Here is a 20,920-nt window from a genome sequence, read left to right as displayed (position 1 = left end):
ACCTCTCTGCTGCAAAACTCCATTTTGTTTCGAGCTTGTGCTGTAAGACTGATTCCAGTTTTTATAGCAATGTTTTTTGGTCTTACGTGGCCACTAGGTGTGAGATAGTCCCTGTTCACTTGCATGAGTTCTTTTTTTTTTTTTTTTTATGTAGCCAGCAGAAAGAAATGTTTTTATTCCTGAAAATCAAAGCCATTTATGTCAATATTCCTTTAGTAAGGAATATGTTGTATGTGTATAGCAGTATCTTTTTCTTCCATTATTCATCTCTAGCTCATTTTCTACAATAGTTAAAGAAGCCTTTCTCCATTCATTAGTAGCTTACAATGGAGTAGCTGTCACCTGCTGATGCACAAAAATATCTTTAATATTTTTTACATTATCCAACATTGTGCTTTCCTCTAGTATTTCATTCCCATGTTTCATGTCTTACATCCACCCTCTTAGGCTTAAAGCTGCTTGTACATCTTTTAAGTTGTGTGAATGTGGGAAAACCAGATAAGTATACAGTATTTTGACAGTATTGTAGAAAATGCAGCCATGTCAACAAGAATTGCTCTGGGGTTTTGTTTTGTTTTTGTTGTTTGGGGTTTTTTTGCACAGATTGTACACATGTACGTTGAATCCTAAGAGTCTCGTAGTAACTTAGCAAACTATAAGTTCTTCTCTGTGTATATCTGCAAAGGGATGAACTTGCAAGTAACCCATCATTGTCAGAAAAGCAGATTGCCTGTTGGAGGGAACTGGTTCTCATTTCTATAATTAGCCTTCAGCAATTTTGATGATATTCTAGAAATATCTGAATGAACTGCTAAGCTGATTTTGCCAAAAACTCAGCCAAGAGTTAAACCATGTAGGTGATTATTTTTGCTGTCCCCATGACTAGGGGTTTTGCTTTGTTTGGGGTTTTTTTAATTCACTTATTGAATGTTGACTTTACATTTTCTTTTTTCTGTCCTTATTAAGACTGCTATTGTTTGTTTCAATTTACACTAACATGATAGTACTCGCTTGTAAATTTCTAACTGTTCTTGCTCTGATCTATAATACGTTGGGCATTGCAACTAATTATTCTTGGTTGCTTTTGTAATTTACTTGCATTGATTTTCTTACTGTTTGCTTCTCTCTTTTGTCTTAAATAACAGTGTATTCAAAACACTGTTCTAAAGAAATATATGAAAATTAAAGAATTCAATAGTTTTCACTGAAACCTTTAAAATCTGGGATGTTTCTCTATGCCTGCATTGTGCAGAGTTGTATTTTACAAAGTCTGTATTTTTGATGTGGGCCAAGTCATTATGGATTTTTAAGGAGGGGTTTTTTTTTCAGTCTGATTTTGGCTCTGATTGGTTAGAGTTGACTTTAATGCTACATGTTTTTTATTATTTCTGCCTTTTCATACAGTCTGCACGTTTGATGGTACACACAGTGGCAACCTTTACCTCAATTAAGGTAATAATACAACTTTTGCTGAGCTATTTTAAAAGCTGAGAACGTTGTTTCACCTTCCCTTTCCATAGTCTTTGTCTGTCATTATTTTTCATAAACCCTTTTGAATGAACTTATTGAAAGAAGTATTGACATGTACAGCACTTACTTCTCGGGTTCCATCAATATGTTACTATCTACATGAAATCATTTGTTTTTCCATCTCAGGAGAAGCCCTTAAAATGATTTTATTTAACTAGGCTACTTGAATTTGTGCATGCTTCTGGAATTAAGCAGAATATGGTAACCTTCACCTGTAGTGAAAGGCCAGTCGGCTTTTCATTTATCTTATTGACTGCTTGATGAAGTTTATATACTGTAAAAGAAAGAATCTTCCAGTATTGCTATCAGTATCCTCAGTGGACGCCTGAAATAAAGCCTGTAAAAATGGAGATGAAGGGGTTGTTGCCATCTTTGCAAATGTCAGCAGAATGAAGAAGGCGCAGATAAGCGTAGTGAACAAAATGTTACTGGATACTAAAGTTTTCTGTTTGACATCCTAAAGCTTCAGTGGGTCCAGCACCAGAGTTTCTTGTTTGAACAGAAATGCTATAAAACTGTGGTCTGCAATATCAGTGGGGTTTTTTGTTTGTTTGTTTTGCAGGAACTGAATGAGCGCTGGAGGTCTCTGCAGCAGTTAGCAGAGGAGCGAAGCCAGCTGTTGGGCAGTGCTCATGAGGTCCAGAGATTCCACAGGTGGGGTGTTTGTATCATATTTGGTCTTATTCAGTAGAATACTTTGTCTGTAACAGTTCTAAAACACAGTGGGACCTATTCTAAACAAATTGTACTTCAACCCCCAGCTTATTCAGTGGAAGTTGGACCACCGGTGGTCCAACAAGAATTCTTTATGTTCTTCCTAGAAAAAGAAAGACTCGTTAACATAAAAGCATGGAATTGCTGCAAGGCTTGGGAGGTCTGGACTACTGTCCTGTTTTGCCAAGGTTCACTTGTGTCATCTTGGGAAATAATTTAATAGAACCATCAACTACGTGAGCTTCTGTGGAAATTAGTGACCTGCTAGGTAATGGAGATCCTAGTATGACCTCTGCTTTAATTCTCTTTTTGCCTTCCCTTTGCTCAAATCAGAGATGCTGATGAAACAAAAGAATGGATAGAGGAGAAGAATCAAGCATTAAATACAGACAACTATGGACATGACTTGGCCAGTGTGCAGGCTCTGCAGCGCAAACATGAGGGCTTTGAGAGAGACTTGGCAGCTCTTGGAGACAAGGTGAGATTGTGAGGACAAACCCAAAAGCTTTCTTTTTATCTAGCGGAAATTATTGAACTATAGGAAAGCTGCTTTTTGTCTTCGTTGTGTTTATTTCCCTTTCTGTAATTCTAGGTGAATTCTCTTGGTGAAACTGCCCAGCGTCTAATCCAGTCACATCCAGAATCTGCTGAAGATCTCCAAGAAAAATGTACTGAGTTGAATCAGGCTTGGAATAGTCTGGGAAAACGTGCTGACCAGCGCAAAGAGAAGCTTGGAGATTCTCATGACCTGCAGCGTTTCCTCAGTGATTTCAGGTAAAGATGCTATCCTCTCCCCCCCCAGTTTGTCCGTCTGGTATATTATTAGTGAAGTGTATATGGCTTATTGTTCCACAGGAGTATTTCTGGGGAGGGTTTGAAAGAGGACTGTTTTTCCTGTTCGGACTTATTTCAATGGAGGGAGGGAAAAATTCTATATTATTGTGTGTTCACAGGGACCTTATGTCTTGGATCAATGGAATCCGGGGCCTGGTCTCCTCAGATGAACTTGCAAAGGATGTGACTGGAGCTGAAGCTTTATTGGAAAGGCACCAGGTATGTGAAAGATGATAAGCGTGTATCATAAACATCAACAAACGTTTCTTTTTCTGACACTTTCTATTTAGAGTTCCAAAAATAGATCAAGCTCTGCCGTCTGGTTATTTAATAACGCATCTCTGTACCTTGCAGGAACACCGCACTGAAATAGATGCAAGGGCTGGCACTTTCCAGGCATTTGAACAGTTTGGACAACAACTTCTGGCTCATGGACACTATGCCAGCCCAGAGATCAAGGAGAAACTGGATATTCTAGAACAAGAACGGACAGACCTAGAGAAGGCCTGGGTCCAGCGCAGAATGATGCTAGACCAGTGCCTAGAACTACAGGTACTACAGAACTCGGCTGTGTTTTTTGAAAGAAAAATAATCCCTTCTTTCCTAGTGATGAGCAGTGCTCTCAGTCTTTCTCATGCTTTGGAGTTTTTTTTTTCTCCCTAGCTGTTTCATCGGGACTGTGAACAAGCTGAAAACTGGATGGCTGCCCGAGAGGCTTTCCTAAATACAGAAGATAAAGGAGACTCCTTAGACAGTGTGGAGGCACTCATCAAGAAACATGAAGATTTTGATAAGGCAATCAATGTCCAGGTAAGGAGTGTAGCCTGAAGTAAGGGGAAAATAGTTTAGTTTTTCTTAGGCAGATTATTAGCAGAAGAAGTGACTACCATGTATGGCTTCTAAAGTTCAGTTCTAAATATTCAGCCATTTGGGATCTGCTGCAGAAGTTTAGAAGCGGCTAGTGCAGATAGGGATGTATTTCACTGCCTACAAACAGTGTAGGAATAGTGGCAAGTATTTGTGTAAATCTCTTACTGATTTGAAATGACTTTTTTCTTTTTTTACAACACACAAAGGTATATTTTCTGTTTCTTGTGACAGAAAGCTGCCTGCTTTTATTGAGAGGTCATACTGCTGTAGCTTAAAGTCCAAAAGATACTTTTTTCCAAAATGCCACAGGTGAAAGATGTTCTGAAGTTGAACTCTCTAGTCCTGTAGAAGATAGACTTCCTTCATAGAGTCACACTTAAAGTAATGCATATTTAAAGAAGAAAAAAAAGCTTTTTTGTGTTCCAGACCCCGCTCATCACTTGACTTTAAGGAACCACAGCTCTAATTTATGTCTTCTGTTTTTAATAGGAAGAGAAAATTGCTGTCTTACAGTCTTTTGCTGACCAGTTGATCTCTGCTGATCATTATGCAAAAGGAGTCATCGCTAACAGACGCAATGAGGTTTTGGACAGGTCAGTATTGCCCTGTTAGATGGGGTGCAGATACTGACTGAAAGAGAATGCTCTTTGGCAACATTTTGTAGCTGTTAAACATGATGGGGTGTGCACTCCTAGTTTTTCGTTCAACATGTGTATTTAATTGCATACAGGTGGCTTCGTCTGAAAGCTCAAATGATTGAAAAGAGATCGAAGCTAGGAGAATCTCAGACACTCCAGCAGTTCAGTCGTGATGTGGATGAAATAGAAGCTTGGATCAGTGAAAAGCTCCAAACTGCAAGTGATGAGTCATATAAGGATCCCACAAATATCCAGGTGATTATGATTCTTGGCTCAAAAATCAAAATATCATTTTTAACTTGCAAAACATACTCTGGTTTGAAAAAATACGGTCAGGAATTCTTATTCGGTGATAACAGAATTATACACCATGTTGGACATGGTCTCCATTTAACAAGGAGAAAATGGAAGGTACATTATGCATGAAAGGAGACCCAAAATAGAACTCACTTGGTAATTATTGATGCGTATAATAAATAATATATGTGCTATCTGCAGCAGCAAGTTTCCCGAAGAAAGCCCCGAGTAGCTGTTTTCTCCCAGCATCTAGATAATAAAATAAGGAAATGGAGTTCTTGGGTCTCATCTCTGTCTTACGTTCTGAAATTTGAAGTCTCATTTATTTTTCAGTATTAAGGAATAATTAATTGAAGTTACCTCTTATGTTTTAATACTGGTTTATGAAGTAGTATGAATGCACTGAACTACTTCTCTCAATCTGTTTTATAGCTTTCCAAACTGCTGGTAAGTAGTTTGGACTAGCCCTGGTATGTGAATTTGTTTTCTTTGTATAGCTTATGTGTGAGCACAAGGTCTGGTTGCAGTCTGTTGCTCCATCCATCAGTTCATGCAATCTCTTTGTTTTCTCTTAGTTTTTGAACTACATCCAGGTACAGCTATTGATCTTCATGTTGTGGGTGTGGCTTTTTTGTTAATGCCCATTCAGCATCATTTATTTATGTATTTGTTTTGCAGGTGTTCTGCATGATCTGTTTAATTTGTGGTGCATTGGTGATGTAGTTTGGTGGGGTTTTTTAGGAGTTAGCCCATAGAAAAATGGGTTTCTATCCTCCTTTTTCAGAAATTTGGTTATTGGGCCTGTCATCCTCCTGTCCCAATCTAGAGTGGTGGTGATTTAACGTGACACACAATGCCAACTCTGTTAGCTTGCATTTGTAGAATCAAGTGCTGAAGATGGAGGATTCAATAAAATGACAGACCTAGATGGCTTAGTTCTTGCAGCAGTAGCATAGAAGGGAATAATATAGAAGGAACACTCCAGAAAAAGCTAAGTACCAGATGGAAAGGTGACAGGACTTGTCAGAATCCAAGAAGTGGAGTAAAATGAGGATATATGGAAGGAGAAGACAGAACAAAGAAAGGGGAAGCTAACTAGAGCAAGAAAGGAAAGAATCGTTATTTGTCACTTTCGGCTGTGGTACATTAAATTTTTGTTGTTGTTGAAAAATCAGAATTTTATATTAAACCAAAAAGGCTTGTCTGGGATTTGTTGTCATGGTAATTATATGGAGATATGTAATTGGCAGCTTTTTAATTGAATTTTACATGTTGGTAATTCTAGCTTTGAAGGATATGTTTTTATAATCTCAGCATTCAGGATTAACAGTTCCCAAAATAAAGCAGTTCATGCAGAATTTCTCATGCCAGTGCTATAGTATTTTCCATCTTTTATTTTTAATCTAACATTTGCTTTCATTCCATTCTCTCAGGGCATTGTATACCCATGTCCAATGTTACTAGCATTTCCAGTTAATACTTGTAAATTCTGTCTTGTCATTTTTGTGCTATTGTTATCTTCTTGGTGGGCGGATGGATCGTGTATGTATGAGAGAGAACTGTATACTTCCTCCCACAGCAAGGCTCCTATTGTTCTCATGGTGCTCTCAACTCAGCAGAGAAAAATTTTTAACAAATAATTCCGTTATTTTTATAGAGGTTTTTGGTTGTTAGTTCATTATTTTAATACATAATGTGGCCGTGTATGACTTTGACTAATATCAAAACTGTGCAGAAAGCAGATAGGCTGCAGCAGTGATTTCTCTTAATTACCTATAGATTAGGAAGGGAAATAGAAAATTATGAAATTACTATAGGAGTAGAAGGGATGCTCTACTGTGCTTATGCTTAGGGTATGTATAATTGCTGCTTTTCAAAGATGATGGCATTGAAAATGAGAAAACTATTTTAGTAACAGCTAAGCTTAATGGAAGGAACGTTGCATAGGCATCTGTAAAATGGAGATGTTGCCCGAGTTGTATGTATCCGCTCATGGACAGTTTTACTAGGCCAAAGCTTGATGGTTACTCAGATTAATGAGAGTTAGTATTTGAGTGAGCAATAAGTATTCTTACTGAGAGAACTTCTTTAGATCAGGCTATATAGAAATCTCATGTATGTAGATAACTCTTGTGCTCTCCCCTCGGCCCATGAGAACAATTTAGGAGCCCTTTGCCCAGTCCCTAACAGTTTTGCTTTTGTCATATTCAGAGCAAACACCAGAAACACCAAGCCTTTGAAGCTGAGCTCCATGCCAACGCAGATCGGATCCGTGGAGTCATTGATATGGGGAACTCTCTGATTGAAAGAGGAGCGTGTGCCGGCAGTGAGGATGCTGTCAAGGTAGATACAAGAAGTCTTAGAAGATTTGCTTAGTTTTTGCTTTGAGAAGTGTTTGGGTAATTGGGGGAGGAGAGCGTCCCTCAAAAACAAATCTTGTTTTAGAGAAGCTTTTCTATCCCAACTCTGCAGTAAAAATCAGGGTAATCGTTCTGCTTCGTTCTCAAGGGTGAGAAGTTTTCCGGTCCTATGATCGGGATGTAAAAGTTGAACTGAATTATAGCTAGGCAGCATGAAATAGTGACTGTGCAATTTGCATATCTGGCATCAGCAGCCAAACTTGTACCTTATTCTGGTTTTGCATTTAGCAGAACTTATGTTTGTAGCGTTTATCTTTTCCGTTTTATAACAGGCACGCCTAGCTGCCCTGGCTGACCAATGGCAATTCCTGGTACAGAAATCAGCAGAGAAGAGTCAGAAACTGAAAGAAGCTAATAAGCAACAGAATTTCAATACTGGAATCAAGGACTTTGATTTCTGGCTTTCAGAGGTAACTGAGATTGGGATTATTTACTCGCAAGACTTGTTCTTCTGATTTTTGATTCCCTTGGCTGATGTTAGATTTTGTGGAGCACAGTCCACCTTTGCGCAAGTCTAGATTTATTTTGAAAAAATCTTTATTACAACTAAAAATCTTGTGGATGTTCTTATTTATAAAAAATAAGGTGAGGAGAAGCATATTTGCATAGAATCTTGTAGGAATTAAACAGGTGATGAGGCAAAGGTTTATCCACACTGTAGAAAATGGAGAAGAGAATTAATTTGCACGGTTTTAAAGACATAATGTCAAGGGTTTTGTGAAAACACAACTTGTTCTCCATCCCGTTTTTCCTTCCCCACCCTCAGGTGGAGGCTTTGTTGGCATCTGAAGACTATGGGAAGGACTTGGCGTCAGTTAACAACCTTCTGAAGAAACACCAGTTACTGGAAGCTGATATATCTGCACATGAGGTATTGCTTTCTCTTTTCGTTTTGGAAGATAAATCATAGTAATCAGCAAATTCTGCCGATACCACTTCAGTACATGCTGCAGTCATATACTTGTTGAAACATTTTTTTCTTAGTAAAACCTGTGACTCTGCACAGCAGATAATGATTTTTATACTGACATAACAAACACAAATGAGATCCAAGCAACTGACACACTTTTTCACCCATGTTTCCAGGACCGTCTGAAGGACCTGAACAGTCAGGCTGACAGTTTGATGACCAGCAGTGCTTTTGATACATCCCAAGTAAAGGATAAACGTGAGACCATTAATGGGCGCTTCCAGAGGATTAAGAGTATGGCAGCTGCCCGCCGTGCAAAGCTGAACGAGTCCCACCGTTTGCATCAGTTTTTCCGTGACATGGATGATGAGGAGTCCTGGATCAAGTGTGTATTTTGGAAGTTCTAGGCTCTGGCGTGGGGGCATGTGCTTACTGCCAACTTGCTAACAACATTCGTAGTCTGTAGCATGGTTTTATAACTTGCCTTTTGCACAAGTATGTGCTTCTACAAGAAATCACCTTTGCCCCCAGTCAAGAAAACTATATTCAAAATGGGTTCAGCACTAGCTTGGGTGTGGCTTCTTATCTACAGTTCTCTTTTGGTTAAACCCCAAGAAGGAAAGCTCTGTACTGGAAGAAGTAATGCTGTTTAGACCCGCACCAGATAACTGAAATTTGACTCTACTCTTCTTAGGAAAGTTCCTAGCAAAAATTCAAACCTTACTTTTTCAGTTTGAAGTACTTTTGGTTTTGTTTTTTGTTCTAGCCAGTTGTAGTAATTAATCAAATGCTCTTTCCATATTGGTGTTAGTAGCTTGGGAGGAGGGAAAGAAGTGAGCTGGATTGAAATCATTCAAATTAGAGCACTTTTTTGTCATGCTTGTAAAATAAAAAAATAAAATGGGGCAACAGCAGGTAAACTTTACAGAAGGTATCTATCTTACTAGAAAGAAAACAGTACAGAGAAACTCTATCCTTCAGAGAGAAACGATAGGCCCTCTGTCACCTTTCTTTCCCCCCCACATTACTCCTGAATATGCTGCCAGGAGATAGCTGCTGTTTGCTGATAACTCAGGTAGACAATTTTTTACATCCAAGATTTCTGTGCTATGAGGAGCATTTCCTTATTTGCAGGGGTTTTAGTTTCTTTTTTTCCTTTTGTCAGGTTTGACCTATGGAAGTAGTTTTCAAATTTTATCTTTCTCTCTTTTCTCTTGAATTTAGAGAGAAGAAACTGTTGGTTAGCTCAGAGGACTATGGCAGAGACCTAACCGGTGTGCAGAACCTTAGGAAAAAACACAAGCGCTTAGAAGCAGAATTAGCTGCCCACGAACCTGCTATCCAGGTAAATGCCTCTCTCCTTGACAGATTTCACTATAAGCAGCGTCTTCCTTGCTTGTGGCAAATATGAAAGCCAGTAATAGGTTTGCTGGAATCCAAATAGAAGGCATAAGAAGAGAGCAAGTTCTGTTAACTGTGTGTTTCTCTGCTTTGCAGGGTGTTCTGGACACCGGTAAGAAGCTTTCAGATGATAACACAATTGGAAAGGAGGAGATACAGCAGAGACTGGCTCAGTTTGTGGATCACTGGAAAGAGTTAAAACAGTTGGCAGCTGCTAGGTGTGTGAGACATGTTTTTGTAAAATCCAGTATTAAAAGTTACATGGACTCGTAATGACCAGATTTACTGAATTTCAGGGGTTTAGGGTATGGTTCAGGAGTCAGTAATATGATGTAATAGCACGGGTCACTGGTGACAGACTCTTAGAGACTATTGAAAAGAGTTTTAGTGATAATGTTCCTCAGTAGAAACATGAGTCTTTTTTTGACATATGCTGTGTTTAGCCTTTTCTTGTGCCATTTGGAAACCATAGACTTGAAATTAACTGGCTTTAATCTACTACCTGGATGTTTTTCTGAGTAGAAGCTGGTGGGAGAAAATGATTCGTTTTGGTCCTTCAGTAGCTGCAGGCTTTGTGGCCTAGTGAATTTCTAGAGCTGTAGACATTGCAGTCTGCTGCTGGAGAAGTGAAGTGTGAATCGTTGTGTGTTTAGGGTTCAGTCTCTGTACATTCTTAGGTTTTCTGCTGCTGTAATTTGTTTTTACATCTTACATCTAAAAGCCATAAAGCAACACTCCGACTGATTTTACCTTTCTTTTCCCATACAGAGGTCAGCGTCTAGAGGAGTCTCTGGAGTACCAGCAGTTTGTAGCAAATGTTGAGGAAGAAGAAGCCTGGATCAATGAGAAAATGACACTGGTAGCCAGCGAGGATTATGGGGACACCCTTGCTGCTATCCAGGTATGGAGAAAGTTGTCAGCTCTTCGTTGTTCTTGTTGCATTATTGTTGGTTAGAGCTTAACGAACCTTTTCTTTAACTGTCTTTCCAGTTTAGCGGTTATTGTTGGTTCCTTTTGAAAGCCTACATTGTAAAAGACATGAATTCGTTTTATAAAAGCATCCCAAGTATGTTATTTCCCGTAGAAATGACTTGCAGTTTGGCGTAGCTTTGCACCTCTTGACCTCTGATGGGCAGTCCTGGTGAATTCAAATGGCTGAAGTTATATTGGAAGTCAATATCGGTCTCCTTTTGTCCACAGAAAAACAGCAAGTTGTGCTAACCAGCTAAGAGTAATAGTTTTTGTCAGAAAAAGTTTATGCTAGCTGATTTATAACAATAAATTATTTTCATTTTTTTAATTTTTAATAAGTGGTGAGAAATTATTTAAACGAGTGACTGTCTCTCGCATTTGCAGGGCTTGCTGAAAAAGCACGAAGCATTCGAGACTGATTTTACTGTCCACAAAGACAGAGTGAACGATGTTTGTGCTAACGGAGAGGATCTCATTAAAAAGGTGAGCATAAACTGGTGCAGAAGAAAAAACCTTCAAAGGCTACCCAGGACATTTTCATGTCAAAGTAGACTTACTCTTCTCCGAGGACTGATTTGTCATCCCTTTGAAAAGAGCTCTTGCTCGTTTTTTGCAGCTGAATAAGCTGTTGGTGTTAACTGCTTTCAAAGCTATTTCTTGGACAAAATCTTTCAGTGGAAGTCCTTGCTCTGTCACCAACTTACTGGATGCCTTGGAAGGCCTTAAGATCATATAGTGTGCGTTTTTTTTCTGCTGTCATGTAGAACAATCACCACGAGGAGAACATTACTGCCAAGATGAAGGGCCTCAGAGGCAAGGTGTCGGATCTGGAGAAAGCAGCAGCTCAGCGGAAAGCCAAGTTGGATGAGAACTCTGCCTTCCTCCAGTTCAACTGGAAAGCAGATGTAGTGGAGTCATGGATAGGTATGTCCTGCACTGGGTCACAGTACCCTGTCACAAAGAAATTTGAAGTGCTCTTTCATTTCAAAAGATCTCAAATACCTTCTCGCTTGCCGTTGTAACAGGCAGACCTAAACCCAAAGTAATCAGCAGTGCTATACCCGATTTATGCTTTTCAGGTAACCTGATTTGGAATAGAGGGAATTTGTAAGATACAGACATTGACATTTTTACTAAATTTGTTTCATTTTCCAGGTGAGAAGGAAAACAGTCTGAAGACAGATGATTATGGACGCGACCTCTCTTCTGTGCAAACACTACTCACCAAACAGGTTAGTGCTAATGCTGCTTCCACCTCATAAGTGATGGAGAGAACAAGTGAACGCTTCAGTACACAAGGATCTGGCATTTATGTTTGAAATTTATGCAGGATATTGGAATGGTTAAACAAAAATACAATCTAAAATATTTTGTTCTTTTTTTTAATGCTTCAGGAAACTTTTGATGCTGGACTTCAGGCTTTCCAGCAGGAGGGAATTGCAAACATCACTGCTCTGAAGGACCAGCTGCTAGCAGCCAAACATATCCAATCAAAGGCCATTGAGGCTCGGCATGCTTCCTTGATGAAACGCTGGAATCAGCTACTTGCTAATTCTGCTGCCAGGAAAAAGAAACTCTTGGAGGCTCAGGAGCATTTCAGAAAGGTAAGTGGCCAAACCATGGGGCTGCACAAATCTAATTGTTCTCTTTGAAAAAAACATTCGACGCTTGCAACTTCTGCAGCATTTTCATTTGCAGCTAATGATTATGGAGATCCTGGAGACTTGTCATGTTTTAGATGTTTTCAAGAAATAAGTAATAAGGGCAAACTGTCATTGATGCATGTTAATTCCAGATCAACTCATACAGAATATTTGCATTACTGCACAACCGAACTGAACAACTGGATTGTTTGCTCTTTTCAAGGTTGAGGATCTGTTCCTGACTTTTGCAAAGAAGGCGTCTGCCTTCAACAGTTGGTTTGAGAATGCCGAAGAGGACCTGACAGATCCTGTGCGCTGTAACTCGCTGGAAGAAATCAAAGCGCTGCGAGAAGCGCATGATGCTTTCCGTTCTTCGCTTAGTTCTGCCCAAGCTGACTTCAACCAGCTGGCAGAGCTTGATCGCCAGATCAAGAGCTTCCGTGTAGCCTCCAACCCATATACTTGGTTTACTATGGAGGCTCTTGAAGAAACCTGGAGGAATCTGCAGAAAATTATCAAGGCAAGTTGGGGGGGGGAAGAGAGAGAGAGAGAGAGAGAGGCTCTTTTCATAGTTTACAGCCTTTCAAGTCTTCCGTGGAAGTTGTCCTCCAAGATAATCAGTACAAGAGTTTGTCACTGTACTACAGATGGAAATATCTCGAAATTTGGGAGCAGAGAAAAAATTCCGTTGGCTATAAACTTTTCATGGTCTTCCATTTGCAGTCTTTCAAAAGACGAAGCCCATGTCCCTCGCTTCCTAGCTATAAAATGTTTAGTGTCCATGCTATGCAGTAAAGTAACTGCTGGTTCAGTTCCAGGTCTCAAGGCTTCGGTAGGAATGTTCTGTGTTGTCACCGTAGATGGTTTTGTCTAGATATCCAGGATGCTCTTTGAGCCCTCAGTCTTGTTTTGAGCTTCAGAACCGTGCTGGTATGCAGCTCTTAGTTTTTGCTTTTTGTTACAGGAGGAGGGCAATCGGCAATCACATTATTTCGCTGTTTGAAATTATTTTTGTACGTTTCTCAGGAGCGTGAATTGGAGCTGCAGAAGGAACAGCGAAGGCAGGAAGAAAATGACAAATTGCGCCAGGAATTTGCTCAGCATGCTAATGCTTTCCATCAGTGGATTCAGGAGACCAGGTACAGTTTGTATTCCCAGGAGCTGCCCTTAGAGCATTCCTCAGCTAATATTTGTATCCATCCTACATGTCTTTGGTCCGTCTAAGTTGTAAATGTCTCCAGCTGAAAAACAGCTGTTCGGGACTCATCCATTTCCTGCAGTTGGGATTTGAGGGAGGCCCTGTTAGCCACAGGGAAGAGAAAAGCCCTGAAACGCCAGACTTTAAAAATGTTTCTGCTTCTGAATTCATTTTCGTGCCGTAATTCCAGTTATCCAGGACTTCACTCTTCTCCAGTTATTCCTGAACTTGTCTGCAGTACAGCTGGGGGGGCGAGGAGCAAATAGCTCGAAGCAGACTGTGCACAGTGCCAGTGGCGTTTCTGTTAGTGCTCCTTTTGTATTGAATAGCATGTTAGAAATCTCACGAGAATTTCAATAGAGAAAGAAGCTGTGAAGAAAGCTTAAGACTACTTTGTCATCACTTACCCAGGGTGCTGTCTAATAATATCCTTGCCTAGGGAGAAGGAATAAAGATTTAATAAGTGCATTCAAAATAAAAAAAATCTAAAGGTCAAGAATCGCAGTGAACGGAAGAGCATGTTTCTAGAAAACAGAGGTAACTGTGCTCGGTGCTGTTAGCCAATTCTGACACACTCTGGTTGTGGTTCAGAGGAGGCGAGTTCTGTTTTCATGTAATCCTGTGATTCTCTGTCTCTGTGTGTTTACAAATAGTTCTGTACGTGTCTTCATGAAATAATGAAATATAAATACGATTTTTAACTTTCTGATGTTTGCTTCCCACCCAAATCTCTGTCCCTCTCTTATTGTCTTGTCTCTGTCCTGCTGCCTGATGTTTGGATCTTCACATTCTACAGGACTTACCTGCTAGATGGGTTAGTATTGAATTTTATATCTTTAAAAATTTGGCGATGTGTTCTGCTCTGTCTGTGTGTTTTCTTCTGTTGTTACACAGCTTGTGAAAGCTGCGCTGAAACCCCTTTTATTTGAAAAGAGCAATCTGTGGCTGAGGTGCACAGACACAGGAAACAAGATTTTGGAGTAGATTAAGTATAAACCAGTAGAAACGTAACAATTTCCTAGTCAAAAGCAGAAGAAATGATTAATGGGTAGCCACTGGCACACCATGGAAATCCTAACTTCTGTTCTTGCTTTCTCTGAGGGCTTGCACAAGAAAAGGCTCTTAATCTGATGAGATATCCGAGAACATAGAATAGGCTGCCTTTGGAAAACAGCTGACATTCCTGGTTTTCCAGCATTCAGAGACTTGCTTAGTGAAATAAACTTTTCCATTGTAACTGTTCTCGAAGCTCCAAGTATTGACCGTTTTTGGTAGGGAGGAGGGAAGATTCCTATGAAGAGGCTTTACTGAAATTATTTGTCTTAAAACTCTGTAGTATACAAATACGAACTTCCCATTTTTTAATCTGCTGCATAACCATGCCCCACAAAGGTGGTATTATCCTTCATAGGAGAAACCAAAACCTTCCTACAGGAACCCATGAAGGTGTGGGGGTTTGCAGGCAGTTTGACGCCTGCGGTTTTAAGCCCCCGTTGTGTCCGTGGCAGTGGTTCCTGATTGAGGATGCACGCTCGTCATTTGTCAGGGAGTGGAAAGGAAATAATGAAATCTTCTAAATGTCTTCAGACTGCCAAACCCTCGGAGAGCGTGTCTGTCCATTTAAATTTCTTCAGTATTAAAAGTCTGCAGCACAATGGAAGCTTTGTAATAAGACCTAATGTAAAATGCTAACGAATAGTGTATGGGCCTGGTGCGGGGGCCTGTGTGTCAGCCCTGCGTAAAGTGCCGGAGAGGAGGCAGGGGCCTCTCTCCTAAAGAGAGAAGGCTTTTCATAATAAAAGGGTGGAATCTTCGCAGATAACTGTGCTTCTTATTTGCTCTGTAATGATCACAGTGTCTTGTGTTCTGCTGTTTCTGCCAGATAAAAATAATTTGCCCCATTTTTGTCGTACAGTTTAATGGAACTGAGCAGATTTTCCTGGAACGGATGCTGAATTCTCTGCTCCTTTGTAAAGTAGTGTTGTAGATTAGTTCTGGTATTCAAGAATGAGCGAACAGAAAGGAGCCATTTACTGAAAGACGTAGGGTCAGAGTTTGAGATCACCATGCCAAGCTCTTCTGTTGAACAAATTACCAGAAGGCTGCTGATATGCCAGGCAGAGTTTGTCCTTAATTCTGCGTGAATAGATTAATAACACAGATTTAGCTCAGAGGCATTGGCTGTGCTTAGCCTTCCTTGGCAAGAGGGGAAGCAGAGCTTCAGAGAACTTTTGAGATAAGCGTTGCCACGCGTACACCTTGCTTTTCAGTGTGCCATAGCTGCTTGTGCGCACCCGGCGCTGCCTGGAGGAGGTTTTCTATGGGGAGGGGAGGAACAAGAATTTGGAGTTTAGGAAGAAGAATTCCTTTAAAGAATCTGTAGATGAGTTAACTGCAAGACTTCCGTTCGTCTCTTAGTGAGACTCACTTCTTTGTGACTTACACGAAAATAATAACAGATTATTTTTGTGTCTGTGCAACCAGCATTTGAGTAATTTTCTTTCATTAAGTACTTGCTTGTGTTTGCTGCAAGGTGGTGCTGGCTTGGAGTGTGGCTCCGCTGCAGTGGCCATGTTTGGGTGTGTTCTTTCCTCTGTTCTTTCTTCCTTTTTGGAATTTACTTGGTTTCTTTTCTTTGACTAGCATAGCGTATCGTCGTGTCATTCGTGTCTATCAGTATGAAGTTGGGGATGATCTATCTGGAAGGTTTTTTCCTCTTATTTTCTTACCTCACTTTGGTTTTCAAATGCACTCTTTAATTCCAAGGCTCGCTTTCCTTCCAACTAACTTTCACGGCTTAGAGATGCTTGGAGGTTTGTTTCCCTGTTGACTCTTTCCTTTCCACGGTTGGTTCCCAGCTTCCTGCTCAGGGTTCTGGGCGTGCGCTTCATCTCTTTAGACGTGCATTGAACTTGAGCCTTAACCATGCGTTGAGAAACACCCAGATGTTTGGTGCGTTTTCATTGCTACAGAGTGATTCAGCACTTTCGAAATCCCCTTCTCAAGAAGCTCAAAAGCATGTAGGAGGATAGATTTCAGTGGGGATGAAAACCTGGGTTCAGTGACTTAAATACCAGTGACTGAAGTTTTAGGAACTTCGATAGCACAGAGTCAAAGGAGAGGACGGCCCACCCGCACAGCGCCCAGACCTGCTGTCCGTGCACGTTATGAACTCTCACCATACGTGTTGGAAGGAGAGAGATTCTTCAACACTGCTGCCTAAAAGTTGCTTAGGATCTCGGGGAGAAAAGCAGCATTCAGAGACCTCCCGTAGCTAGTCCATACGAAGTAGAACTTGGAGACCATCACCGCAGTGGTGGTCTCAGCGTGGAAATGGGACTGAGAGGAGCGGCCGTGCCTCAGCTGCTCTGGGCGCAGCATGGGAGAGGTAGGGTGGGAAAGGCAACTGTCCACAACCACTGCTGTGTAGGAGAGGTCGATAGTTTTCTGCAGTGATTATGCCGTATTAAGATTACTTTTAAACCAAACCAATAGTTTTCAAGGTCTTTTTTCCCCCTATTTTATCCCCATGTAACACAGCTCTGTAGAGCTCCGTACCTTACTGGCAAACGCAGCCCATCTCCAGTGAATCACCTGTAGTTCGTGTGTGCGTGTGTGTGCTGGGCACGGTGGAGTGGGGTGGGACTGCACTAAGTTTCTAATTTCCTTAGGGTCCAGTAAAGCAGGCGCTTTGGATCTGGCATGAAGTGTGGCTGCTGATCGTGTTGGCTTTCAAACGGGGCTAGAAATTAACTATATAAAGAAATAAGAATCAAACAAGATGTACACGTGTCAGTCTGAAATAGGATGAGTCAGAATAAACAAACAACAAAAACTGTTTAAATATCTACAGGAGAATAACACTGGTGTAAGGATTTTTAATTTCAAGGAAGGACTGTTAATTTCAAGCCCCACCTGCCATTTTTTATGGGATAAGTGCTCTGTCTCACTGTGATTCTGTGTTTAGGTCTTGCATGGTGGAGGAATCGGGAACACTGGAATCGCAGTTGGAAGCTACTAAAGTAAGCAATGCTCACCTATTGCTAAAACACCTTTCCCAACTGATGACTGGGGAACACAGGGTGGGAATGGAAATGCATGTAATTATATGGTAAAATCTGAATTGATTTTACACATTTTGAGTACTGAAGAGACCCTTGGGATTATCTATTTGCATATCTGATGTCTACTCATATCACAAGCCATTAAACATGTAATGTTTAATGTAGTTAAAATGTAGTTTTCCTTTTTGTTCTTTTTTTCTAAATGAGCGGGGTAGAGCAGAGAGAATACGGTATTTTCAGCCCGTTTCCTAATGAGAGGGGTTTTTTGTCTCAAGAACTGGTTTGCAAGACTTGTTGTTTCCAGTAGAGTGCATAAAGAACACTTTGAATACTATTTTACAAATCCCAGTATATGTGTATATAATCCCAGCAGAAAAAGAAGCGTATAACCCTTCCTCCCCTGCCAGCCTGTGTTATAACTTTCTAAGGGGGTTTTTTGTGCTTCTTGATTTTCTCCTCTCCACTCCCTCCTAACAGCGCAAGCACCAGGAGATCCGAGCTATGAGGAGCCAGCTGAAGAAGATTGAGGACCTTGGAGCAGCCATGGAAGAGGCACTTATCCTGGACAACAAATACACAGAACACAGCACCGTGGGGCTGGCGCAGCAGTGGGACCAGCTTGACCAGCTGGGGATGAGAATGCAGCACAATCTGGAACAGCAGATTCAAGCTCGGTATGGCCTACCCCTCCTGCGGCGTAAAGCTGTCTGACTTGGGGGGATCACGGAGAGGAGACATCTGCCTGTGTCTGAAAAACAAACCTCGCATGATCGTGCTAATGGGTCTCCTGTGCTCTGACTAACGGGTGTAGTGAGCTTGTAAATCCCCCCCGCCCCCGGCTCTCCTCATGGAGATGAAGTTAGCAGTTTTGGAAATAGCTCCTGTTGGCCATTAGCAGTGACGAGATCTTAGAGGAATCGATTTATTCTGTTGGTGATGGCGATGTGTTGGTTGCTCGTTTGTCCTCACCTTCTGATGCAGACCCTGGCTTGGGGCAGATGGACTCCAGCAGAGTTCTGCAGTTTAGGAACTGTTCACGAGCTTTGCTTCTTCCTTTTCAGAAACACGACTGGAGTCACCGAGGAGGCTCTGAAGGAGTTCAGCATGATGTTCAAGTGAGTCGCGGGGAAAGCGTGCCGGAGGAATGCTTGCGAGATATTTCTGGCACGCGGGTGGCTCCTGTTCGCAGCATTCGCTGACCAATCTGTTTGTAGCTCCTTTATTGTCTGCCCAGTTTTGTGCCGAGCTGCTCTGATCTCTGCCAGATGGCAAGAGCCTCCGGAGACGCCCGCTGCTGGCCGGGGGCAGCCACGGCCGCGCCGGAGCCTCTCCTGGGCACGCTTGCTTGTGGGCGCAGTGGTGTAGGAACTGGGAGTGCCAGTGAAGTCCAGCTGGAATATAGCCATTTTCTGGATGCTTTTTAAGCAAAGTAAAGAATTTGTGCTTTTTATATATGTTAGATATAACTATTTATTGATTCAAGCTCATTTGTCCAGAATAGCGGGCTAGTTATAATCTGTCTAGTTTTCAGCCCACTTTATAGCTTTCAGTACTCAACAACTGACACTTAAAAACGTGGGCTTTGTTTTTATGTTTTTAGGCACTTTGACAAGGACAAATCTGGACGACTTAATCACCAGGAGTTCAAGTCTTGCTTGCGCTCTCTCGGCTACGACCTGCCTATGGTCGAGGAAGGAGAGCCAGACCCAGAGTTTGAGTCTATTCTTGACACTGTAGATCCCAACAGGTACGTGGGTTTGGACCTGTTTATATTGCAAAATGTTGATTCGGTGTCCTTCGGGGAGTTGGCTGGAAGGTCTCTCACAGGCTGAGGGCTGCGCTTACTTCTGTTGTGGAGAGGCTATGGTGGTTTTCACAACAATTCATGTAAAAGAGTCTTTACGAAGGTAAGACTGACATTTGCGAAGAAGAAATGCGCTTTAGGAAACGACCTGGTGTTGACAGTCCTGTTAAGACTTTTGCTCCTCCCAGAAAAGATAAAGCCCCTCTCGGGAGGGTACGGAAGCGCTGTGCTCGGGGTGTCAGTGGGCGGCAGTGCTCACGCGCTGTGTTTCCCCGGCAGGGATGGACACGTCTCGCTGCAGGAGTACATGGCGTTCATGATCAGCAGGGAAACGGAGAATGTGAAATCCAGCGAGGAGATCGAGAGCGCTTTCCGCGCCCTCAGCTCAGAGGGGAAGCCCTACGTGACCAAGGAGGAGCTCTACCAAGTGAGTCCTGCTTGTGGCCACCGGGGAGGGGCAGGCGGGGGCTTTTTGGTTAGAGGCTGTTAGCGAGGACCGGCACTGGCTGCTTGGAGGCTCACGTCGCTGTAGCTGAGGCAGCGCTGAACTGCAGAGGTAACAGAAACAACGCTAACAGCCCTGCCCAGTTGCTTTCTTGGCTCCGTAGAGGAAGAGGGAAAGCCTTAACTGCCAAGGAACTACGCAGGTTCAGTAGGACAAGAGCTACTCGGAGGCCTGGGAAGGGGGTGCGGTCACTGGGTCTGTCCTCAGAAACTCCTGCCTGCCTTTAATCGTCTGGGAGACGAGAGGGAGGTGTTTCTCCAGACAGCGATTCGAAGGAGAAACTTCACCCTCAGCTTAGGCAGTATGAACGTCTCCTCCCTCTCACGGCCCTGCCAAGACAGCAAGTTTTTCCTGTCTGAATCCCACCGGCTGGCAGAGAAATAAAGAGGTTGCGCTGCTTCCTCCTGTCAGTTACCCGTTCTGTCTTCTCTGTGGTGGGAAGACTCGGGTCAGAGCTTCCAACCCTTAACCAAACAGCGCGAGCAGCCAGAGCGCTTCCATGCCAGGCGTAGTTGGCTGCTCCGGCTTCCGCTCCGAGCTGCGCGCCCCTGGGAACGGGAGGGCTGCTCGGAAACGCCCCATCCGCAGCCTCGGAGCGCCCCTCTCCAGCTCCGCGCCGTCTTTGTCTTTCAGAACCTGACCCGGGAACAAGCCGATTACTGCATCTCTCACATGAAGCCCTACATGGACGGCAAGGGCAGAGAACTTCCTGCTGCCTACGACTACATAGAATTTACACGTTCACTCTTTGTGAATTGATCTAAAACACTAGTACCGAAAGGTGCAAAGAACATGCCCCCGTTTGCTGACTGTAGCTCTGCATGTCTCTCTCTCTCTTTGTGCTCTACAATACTCGATGTTACTTTATGATGTAACCTTAAACTGCTTAGCTTAAAACTCTTAGGGAAAACAAACATATTGCAGTGTGCTTCAATAAAAGTTACTGGTCGAACCACATCATCTTGTGTTTAATGGCTAAACGCAAATGTAACTGGTACGTGGATGAAACGCCAGCTGCCGTGGTCACGCGTTTTACGGCCAGCGCTGCGGAAGAGGTGAGTGGGCAGCTTTCCCTGCAGTCAGAGTAGGAAGCAGCTTCCCGCGGCGGCTTGCGTTGCTG

The 20,920-nt window shown here is 42.2% G+C and overlaps 1 protein-coding gene across 6 annotated transcripts in view; it reads left to right on the top strand.

Moving 5' to 3' along the window:
• The window catches only part of SPTAN1 (spectrin alpha, non-erythrocytic 1), a 52,993-nt gene extending 32,135 nt beyond the window's left edge, over positions 1-20,858 (top strand). For 2 of the 6 annotated variants that reach the window (XM_082327775.1, XM_082327772.1), the window contains 30 exons: positions 1,405-1,452; positions 2,093-2,184; positions 2,578-2,722; positions 2,837-3,018; positions 3,198-3,297; positions 3,433-3,630; positions 3,742-3,888; positions 4,438-4,541; positions 4,679-4,841; positions 5,316-5,330; positions 7,095-7,226; positions 7,576-7,713; positions 8,070-8,174; positions 8,390-8,598; positions 9,438-9,558; positions 9,711-9,832; positions 10,383-10,515; positions 10,971-11,069; positions 11,351-11,510; positions 11,742-11,818; positions 11,981-12,190; positions 12,453-12,749; positions 13,256-13,368; positions 14,224-14,241; positions 17,395-17,449; positions 17,969-18,165; positions 18,553-18,606; positions 19,092-19,238; positions 19,575-19,722; positions 20,434-20,858. In XM_082327775.1, the coding sequence (XP_082183901.1) occupies positions 1,405-1,452; positions 2,093-2,184; positions 2,578-2,722; positions 2,837-3,018; positions 3,198-3,297; positions 3,433-3,630; positions 3,742-3,888; positions 4,438-4,541; positions 4,679-4,841; positions 5,316-5,330; positions 7,095-7,226; positions 7,576-7,713; positions 8,070-8,174; positions 8,390-8,598; positions 9,438-9,558; positions 9,711-9,832; positions 10,383-10,515; positions 10,971-11,069; positions 11,351-11,510; positions 11,742-11,818; positions 11,981-12,190; positions 12,453-12,749; positions 13,256-13,368; positions 14,224-14,241; positions 17,395-17,449; positions 17,969-18,165; positions 18,553-18,606; positions 19,092-19,238; positions 19,575-19,722; positions 20,434-20,559 (3,855 nt within the window). In that variant the 3' untranslated portion in view covers positions 20,560-20,858. Of the gene's footprint in view, positions 1-1,404; positions 1,453-2,092; positions 2,185-2,577; positions 2,723-2,836; positions 3,019-3,197; positions 3,298-3,432; positions 3,631-3,741; positions 3,889-4,437; positions 4,542-4,678; positions 4,842-5,315; positions 5,331-7,094; positions 7,227-7,575; positions 7,714-8,069; positions 8,175-8,389; positions 8,599-9,437; positions 9,559-9,710; positions 9,833-10,382; positions 10,516-10,970; positions 11,070-11,350; positions 11,511-11,741; positions 11,819-11,980; positions 12,191-12,452; positions 12,750-13,255; positions 13,369-14,223; positions 14,242-16,070; positions 16,816-17,394; positions 17,450-17,968; positions 18,166-18,552; positions 18,607-19,091; positions 19,239-19,574; positions 19,723-20,433 lie in introns of those variants that run through there. The other 4 variants (XM_082327776.1, XM_082327773.1, XM_082327774.1 and 1 more) reach the window with 3 other exon arrangements.
• The last annotated feature ends 62 nt before the right edge of the window (positions 20,859-20,920 follow it).

Source organism: Platalea leucorodia, assembly GCF_965183815.1.
Source record: "Platalea leucorodia genome assembly, chromosome: 15".
Lineage (NCBI taxonomy): Eukaryota > Metazoa > Chordata > Aves > Pelecaniformes > Threskiornithidae > Platalea > Platalea leucorodia.
The sequence above is the reverse complement of the archived record's forward strand: the minus strand, read 5'-3'. Positions and strand labels throughout refer to the sequence as shown.